General features: G+C 46.3%; 1 protein-coding gene across 3 annotated transcripts in view; it reads right to left on the reverse strand.

Annotated features, from left to right (window-relative positions):
• pola2 (polymerase (DNA directed), alpha 2) overlaps positions 1–8,444 on the reverse strand; it is a 42,607-nt gene extending 34,163 nt beyond the window's left edge. For all 3 annotated transcript variants that reach the window (XR_007266038.1, XM_048619744.1, XM_048619743.1), the window contains exons 1-6: positions 8,235–8,444; positions 6,886–6,977; positions 6,083–6,140; positions 5,361–5,470; positions 4,838–5,031; positions 946–1,034 (exon numbers count right to left, since the gene is read on the reverse strand). Coding sequence is in view for 2 of the 3 variants with exons in the window: in XM_048619744.1 (XP_048475701.1) it covers positions 946–1,034; positions 4,838–5,031; positions 5,361–5,470; positions 6,083–6,140; positions 6,886–6,977; positions 8,235–8,384 (693 nt within the window). In the remaining variant the exon portion in view is untranslated. The remainder of the gene's footprint in view (positions 1–945; positions 1,035–4,837; positions 5,032–5,360; positions 5,471–6,082; positions 6,141–6,885; positions 6,978–8,234) is intronic.
• Between the last annotated feature and the right edge of the window lie 128 nt (positions 8,445–8,572).

Raw genomic sequence — 8,572 nt, forward strand, 5'->3', positions numbered from 1 at the left:
CCTGCAACCACAGGAAGTGCTACACCTGCCCCGACACCTCCCCCCCTCACTTCCATCCAAGACCCAAAGCAAACTTTCCATATCTGACATAGTTCACCTGTACATCCTCCAACCTAGTCTACTGTAACCGTTGCTCTGATATGGCTTCCTCTACATTGGTGAAACCAAGCGCAGACTCGGGGACCATTTCGTGGAGCATCTACACTCTGTATACGATAATCGACAACACCTTCCAGTCGCAACCATTTTAACTCCCCCCCCCCCCCCCCACCTCCCATGCCCTGGGTGGCATGCCCATCCTGGGCCTCCTCCAGTGTCACAATGACACCACCCGCAAACTGGAGAAGCAGCACCTCATATTCCACCTCAGGAGCCTACAGCCCAAAGGCCTAAATGTGGAATTCACCAGTTTTAAAGTCTCCCCGCCCCCGGCCTCATCCCACGTCCAAACCTCCCTCTCATCCTCGTCTCCTTGGCCTGACATAACCTGTCCATCTTCGTCTCCACCTATCCATCCCACCCACCTTTCCCAGCCCACCCATCCCCCCTCTTGCCTCCTCGGCCTGACACAACCTGTCCATCTTCTCTTCCACCTATCTATCCCACCCTTCCCACTGACCAATAACCACTATCCTCTACCTGCATCCACCCAGCACCACTCCACCTACCTTCCCCCAGCCCTACCCCTCCTCCATTTACTTCCAAGTTCCCTGCCCCCTCCCCATTTCTGAAGAAGGGTCCCGATCCGAAACATCGACTTTCCTGCTCCTCTGATGCTGCCTGACCCGCTGTGTTCCTTTAACTCCATACTGTGTTGACTTAATTCTTGAGATTACTATTTCTTCTGAATAGGTTTAGGTTTTGTGAATACTATATTCGCTGGGCCATTTTCAATGCAGTCCACGTGATAAGGGCATGATTAAGAACCAGAATTTTGCTCCTCACCTGTGCTGGCATAGCCACTGATTGGATGTCCTCGATATTGTAATGATCTGTCAAAACCTGACTCAGGTCTTCAATCCCGTCATTGAGAACTGGAATGTATTAATAAACAGCACATTAGAACGTTCAATTTTCTAATCGATTTTACTGCCCTATCCTGAAGGTTCAATGCCTTCCACAAACCACACTCCCTCATATCTCATCTGTATGTGGACGTGTTGTGTTCACATCTGGGAACAGCAACACGGTGAGTCTGATCCATACTTGAAGTAGCTAACAGGGACAGGAACCTGGCTGGTTACTCCCCTCACTCTAGCCAAAAGGCACTGAAGCCAACACTTGCTTTCCAGCTGAGGACACTAATTGAACACAGAGCAGGTATTACAGGCAAGAGAACAGAGGAATTGGTGTAGGCCATTCAGCCTGTTCCACCATTCATTGAGATCATGGCTGATCCACGGCCTAACCCCACAGACCTGCCGTTCGCACATATCCCTTAATACCGGTGCTTAACACAAACATTATCTTTATCAGATTTAAAATGAACAACGGATCGGGCATCCACTGCCGTTTGGGGAAGAGAATTCCAAACCTCTCCCACCCTTAGTGTGTAGAAGAGCTTCCCACCATCTCTCCTGAACTGTCTGGCCCTCATTCTCAGCCTATGCTCCTAATTCTAGAATCCCAAACCAGTGGCAATAGTTTATGTTTATCTACCCTGTTAATACCTTGAAAACTTAGATTAGATCACACTTTACCTTTAAATTCTAGAGAACACAGGCTTAATTTGTACAATCTCTCCTCATAACTTAAACCCTTGATGTCCAGGTATCATCCTAATAAACGAAAGTTGTACTCTTTCCAAGGCCAATCTATCCTTCCTGAGGTGTGGTGCCCAGATCTGCTCTTGGTACTCCAAGTGGAGTTTTACTAGGGTTTTGTTTAACTGCAGCAGAATCTCAGCGTCCTTATACTCCAGCACTTTAAATACAAAGAACTTCTGGTCCATAGGGCCATAGCAACTGGAAGAGGCTCTGCAGTCTCTCAGGACAATCTACAAAACTATTGGGAATACATGTACATGCTTAGACTATGAAAGCTGGAATATAGACATTTATACACTGAAGCGATTTTCTGCTATGCTTTGGAAAGGGAAAGTCAAAGGTAGGAGGAGAACTGTGAATTATCTGCCATTTCTTGATAAGTCAGATGACTTTGTGTAAAGAGAGCTCTGAATTTTTAAGACAAGAGCTGGTGTTTTGTGACTCCATTGCTATTGAAATGATTGGGAAAGTGCAGTGATTCGAACGTGGGCCAGGAGGATCTCATCAGTGTAACATAAATTGGCACCCCCACTAGTTATTGCCTGCCAATTTGAAAAGGACTCATTAATTCCTACTCTGTTTCCTCTCTGCAAATCAGTTTCCTATCCATCTCAATACACTTCTGCCAATCCCATGCGCTTTAACCTTGCACATTAGTCTCTTATGTGGGACTTTGTCAAACGCCTTCTGAAAGTCCAAATATACTACATCGACTGGCTCCCCCTTATCAACTTTACTCGTTACATCTTCATAGAATTTCCAATAGATTTGTCAAGCATGATTTCCCCTTCATAAATCCATGCTGACTCTGTCTGCTCCTGCCACTGCTTTCTAAATGCTCTGCTTTAAAATCCTTGAGAATAGATTTGAGAACTTTTCCCACTACCGACGTTAGGCTCACTGGTCTATAATTCCCTGTTTTCTGTCTACCTCCCTTTTTGCATACTGGAGTGACATTAGCTACCCTTCAATCTGCAGGGACTGTTCCAGAGCCTATAGAACTCTGGAAGATGGCCACCAATCCATCCACTATTTCTAGAGCTACTTCCTGAACTATTCTCGGATGTAGATTATCAGGCCCTGGGGATTTATTGGCCTTCAATCCCAACAATTTACCCAGCACCATTTCTCCACTAATATTGATCTCCCTCAGTTCTTTCCTCTCACTAAATCTTGCATCCTCCAACAATTCTGGTATCTGATTTGTGTCCTCTTTTGTGAAGACAGAACCAAAATGTATTTAATACCTCAGCCATTTCCTTGTCCCCTGTTACACATTCCCCCATTTCTGTCTGTAGGGGACTTACATTTGTCTTTACCTATCTCGGTCTCTTCACATACCTATAGAAACTCTTTGCATCAGTGTTTATGCTCCCTGCAAACTTACTTTCGTACTCTATTTTCCCTTCTTAATCAGTCCCTTGGTCCTTTTTTGCTGAATTCTAATCTGCTCCCAAATCTCAGATTTATTATTTTTCTTGGCCAATCTGTATGCTTCTTCCTTGGATCGAATACTATGTCTTATTTCCTTTGTGAGCCATGGATTGGCCCTCTTAGCCATTTTGTTTTTGTGACAGACAGGAATAAACAGTTGTTGCAGTTCCCCCAGTGCATTCCTTGAATGTCTGCCATTACCTATCCACTGTCATCCTTTCAGTAACTCTCCCCAATCTATCAAGGCCAACTCACGCCTCATATCCTCGTAGTCTCCTTTATTAAGGTTCAGCACTTTAGTCTCCAAATCAACAACCTCCCTCTCCATCTTGATAAAAATTTCTATCGTGTCATGGTCGCTCATCTCCAAAGGGTCTCGCACAGCGAGATTGGTAGTGATTCCCTTCTCATTACACAGCACCCAGTCTAAGATGGCCTGCTCTCTAGTTGGTTCTTCCATAAATTGATCAGAAAAACCATCCCATATACACTCCAGGAATTCCTCCTCTACAGCATTGTGGCTAATTTGATTTGCCCAATCTATGTGCAGATTAAAATCACCCATGATCACCGATATTCCCTTGTCAAATGCATCTCTAATTTTGTGCTTAATGCCATTCTTGACATCACCACTGCAGATTGTGGGTCTATATATGACACCAACTAATGCTTTTTGCCCCTTGGTATTTCTCAACTCTATTCATACAGACTCCACATTGTCCGAGCTAATATCCTTTCTCACTATTATGTTAATTTCCTCTTTAATCAGCAATGCCGCTCTGCCACCTTTTCCTTTTTGCCTGATCTTCCTAAATACTGAATACCCTGGGACATACAGTTCCCATCCCTGGTCACCCTGCAGCCATGTCGCCATAATCCCAATTATATCGTACTCATTTAGATCTATCCGCACAATTAGTTCATCCACTTTATTGCAGATGCTCCCTGCATTAAGGCACAAATCCTTTAAGCTTGTCCTTTTAACAGTGTTTGCCTCCTCCTTATTTTTCTCACTAGCCCTGTTTGAATCTTGTCCTTGGTTTCTCAGCCTATCACTTTTCTTATTCCCTTTTCTAGCATTTGTTTTTGTTCTTGTTGCCTTCTTCTCCGACTCTTTACATAGGTTCCCATCCCCCTGGCATATTAGTTTAAACCCTCCCCAACCACTCAAGCAAACACGTCCACTAGGACGTCAGTCCCAGCCTTTTCTGCACAACCTGCCAGTGCAAGTAATCTCTTTCATCCCTGAAAGCATTCTAATAAATTTACAACTGCCTCCCTTCCAAAGACGATCGTTTCTTCCTGGGGCCTAAACCTGCCCTCCGGTCAAGCAGAGTGGTAATATCAGCAGTGTGGGTCACCCAGCGACAACCCTCCAATTTTCCACTGGGACTGATCTCAACAGTGACCCAAACTGAGGCCAGACCACAACCACCCACCCCAACACAAACACACCTTACAGGATTGGTTGCAAACGTGCGCTTTTAAGCAGGAGAGTGAAGAAGGAATTTCTGAACAACAGGGAACCTGTGATACTCTCTAAATGAGGATTATCCTCAGTCACGCCACAACTGGGCTGCTTCTTCCAAAGAAACGTGGGTGAAATCAAAACGCCAGCACCTTTGAATGGGACTCACCATCACGGATGTCACGCAACTTCTGGAACATGTACTTGAACCGTTTGATGATTGAGTCTTCAGGCGCGAGTAGCAGCTGAACACTGGCAGTCCTGGCCCCCATGCCTCGCCATGTGGCCCCCTGCGCCGTGCCAAAGGAGACAACAACTTCACCGCGGTTAGCTCTGGAACTGTACTTTGGAGATGGGTTCGGACTGAGGGCAGCAGAACAAAAAATAACTCATTCAGGCACCAACCAACCAATAAGATTCCAAATTACCACCAACAACAGAGCTGGGGGAGTGCTGGAGTGGGTTTACAGAGATAGGGAGGGGTCTCAGGGGCGGGAGGGGTGTTGGGGTAGATTGCTTGCACAGGAAGTGGATCTTATAGCTTGGAACATGATGGTGCCAAAGCAACAACATTACAAAAAACTTTTCACTGCACTCATTCGAGTGCACGTGACAATAAAGCTAATTCCATTCTATTTGATTGATATCTCAACCTCAGCATATCCAATTGCCAGTTGAAAATGCACTGTTACCTTGGAGAGAAGGAAGCTGGAGAGAAGAGGAGATGTGGACTGCGGGTCACGGACACCTTCTTTGACTGTGGCTGCTCTGGAGTGGTCAGCACCCGCTTCTGTGATCCTGCCTAGCAAGGGAGTACAGATTGAACAGGAAGCACACACTGAGAACAAACACCACAGTCCCCAGCCTCCAAAAACAACATTCATATTCATACAAACCCTACCCATTTCAGTACCCCTGCCTAGCTCAAGTCTTGCTGCTTCAGGAAGTCATAATCCATATCTGAGGAAAAGATAGAAACTCTCAGTGTCTCATTCAGTCTGACCCCCCATTGTGCACCCCCCCACCCCCCAAAAGGGTGTCCCAGTCAGTCTGTTCCCCGTTATCCCTTCCACCACAGTGTCCCAGTCAGTCTGCCTCCTCCTTACACCCAGGGTATCCCACTCAGTCTGCCCTGTACACTCCCTCTCAGTGTAGCATTGCCAAAGCACGGGAAAGGGGACCTGCCAGCCTGAACATCAGCTGCGGGCCCACTGGGTAAATCCTGGAACTACCCTGCAACTGTACAAATACAGACATGCCTCCAGGACAATGAGGGATGGGCACTGAATGTTGGCCTAGCCAGTGGCTCCCACACCCCCTCAACAACTTCAGAGAAAAACGGGTCACAACTCAAGGTGAAGTGAGTTAATTCTGACCGTCAAAAGGAAAGTGTCTTCTGCAATAAGATAGGTACCTTAGCAGGTGTGCAGTATGAATCAAGCAAGTTCTCTTCCTCCGTCTCTGCTTGGACACTGACCAGAGTCAAAGGAAATGTATTGGTCACACAGGGACTCACTCGTTTTGGCTGCACAGTTTTGGCCACTGTCATTCTTCACACACATTATACAACACAGAAACAGGCCAGTATTACTGCCCCATAAATCCCTTACTGCCTCACTTACAGCAGCATGGCTGCAGGTCCTGCTTTGCATTTCACTGCACTAACTAGAATTGATCCCTGCACCCACAGTACGTTCAACTAATCTCAGTGCTCTGTCCCGGACTCCACCTCCTTCACGTTAGCTGCGCTGCCTAAAATTTGCAATACCTCCACCTCAAGTGGTACAACTCCCACTCCATGACAGAATCAGTCTACCCTTCAGTACTGTGGGAGACCCACAATATCAAAGGTAGCGCAACTGTCACAATTTGAGGTGAAAGATCCTGTGCTTTTGATCAAAGAGCTCTCCCTCTTTCTCTCTCATGCTGTTCCACTCAATGTTCATCTCTCAGTTCTCACCACCAAACACACAACTAGTCATTTATCACACTGCAGTTTCTGGGATCTCGCAGCGCCTCAGCGTCAGTGCAGCTTGTCAGCGTTTGAGAACAGATTAAGTAAATTCCAACAGGAATCAGCTGCTACAAGCTTTGGGTCACAGGAGGACTTGCAAGGCTGTTATATGAAATCCTTACGATGACACCTGACACATCTCCAGCATCATTTCTCAAGAACACTGCACAGGTCTTGTATTCTGAGCTTCTTTAAAAGGATACAGCTCTTCAAGGGTGTTCAGGTCGTGCATTGGTGTCCGGATGTTCCGTTTGACTGCTGCTGGCCGAGTCTTGTTGGCGGTTTTACTAAGGACCTGAGAGAGAGAGAAATATTTTTAAGGTAGGGCCGAGATTGGGGGTGAGGGGGCTAAATGAAAATAACATTCTGTTGGTTGTGTCACACTGGGTGCAATTCCATACAAAATTGCTCTGTCTCACCACTATTCGCTCTGGCAATGACGACATATAACTGACTGCGTCAGGGACCAGACTTATTCTTTCAGTTTGACAGCATTTATACTATGGAAGATATCCAGACAGCTACAGAAGTGAGAATATTCAAGCTCACACAGGCCAGGTTGTTTAAGGGTCACTGGGAGTAACTTCATTGTTGCTCACGAGCCTGGCTGGTGGTTGGGGTTGGGGAGGTGGGTCGGGGGGTCAGGGGAGGTGGTCAGTAGTCTGAAATCCACACCAACAGGCCACACATGCGTGAATGTGCAAGCGTCACAGGCATAAGCTGAATGAAAACAGCCTGTTCTACTCACCCTCTCCAGTCCCAATATGACAGTGATTCTGACTGAAGTTAGGGCTGTCATCGCTCATGTGGTACATCTGGCCCATTGTGACTGTGCTGGCTCTTTACAAGGGCTGTGCAATCAGTCCCACTACACATTCTGCTCTTTCTTCCATTGCCCTGCAAATTTCTCCTTTTCAGTTATTTATCCTACTCCATTGCAGCTTTCCTAGTGGGTCGCCTTCCAATATGCTTTAAGACTGTACACTCCCACCACTCTCCAGGCAAAGAGGCTTCTCAAGAATTCCCAATTGGACACACTCATCTTGAATTGATGGTTCCCTAGTTCCAGTCTCCACACGACCACATATATCCAAACCCACCGCATTGTCTAAAAGACTCAATCAGGTCACTCCTCAGCCTTCTCTTCCTTCCAGAAAAGAGTTCAGGCCTGTTCAGTCATTCTTGATTGTTACAAATGTTCATCGCTACTCAAGAGATTTTTCATTTTCTCTGGGGCTCCTTTTTGAACAATGAATAAACACCATCCCCTGCAAGTGCCTCTTGAAGGTGCACACCATTCTGACTTGGAAATAAATTGCTGCTTTTCACTGTTGCTAGGTCAAAATCCTGGAATTCCCACTTTAAGGGCATTGTGGGTCTACCTACAGTAGAAGGACTGCAATGGTTCAAGAAGGCAGCTCACCACCATGTTCTCAAGGGGCAATTAGGGACGGGCAATAAATGCTGTCCCAGGCCTGTGACACCTATAGTCCATAAAGCAGTGTGTGGTTGTTCACACAACTCCAAGAGTGAAATTTCCTAAATTTGTTACCTCATGTTCAAAGATGTCCACATTTCCTGCATTCAGTGCAATTCCACTTCGTTTCATGCTGAAAGCAATCCACTCATTCACAATCTTATCTTCCTTCAAGCGATATGTGATACAGTGCTCCAACACTGCACAGAACAAGAAAAAAAGCATGTTTTTAGGAAAACATGAGCAGTAAATTATATTTCATTAAACTTCTCTTACGCCATCTCTCTGGGGAGCAGCATTCAAATCAATGAGAGACTGCTGTGATGTCAGCGCCGCGCCGTTGGAGGGTCAGCGCCATGCCAGTGGGCACTGTCGGAGGGTCAGCGCTGAGGGAGCGCCGCACTGTCGGAGGG

This window comes from Rhincodon typus, chromosome 43 (genome assembly GCF_021869965.1).
Source record: "Rhincodon typus isolate 14 chromosome 43, sRhiTyp1.1, whole genome shotgun sequence".
Taxonomy (NCBI): domain Eukaryota; kingdom Metazoa; phylum Chordata; class Chondrichthyes; order Orectolobiformes; family Rhincodontidae; genus Rhincodon; species Rhincodon typus.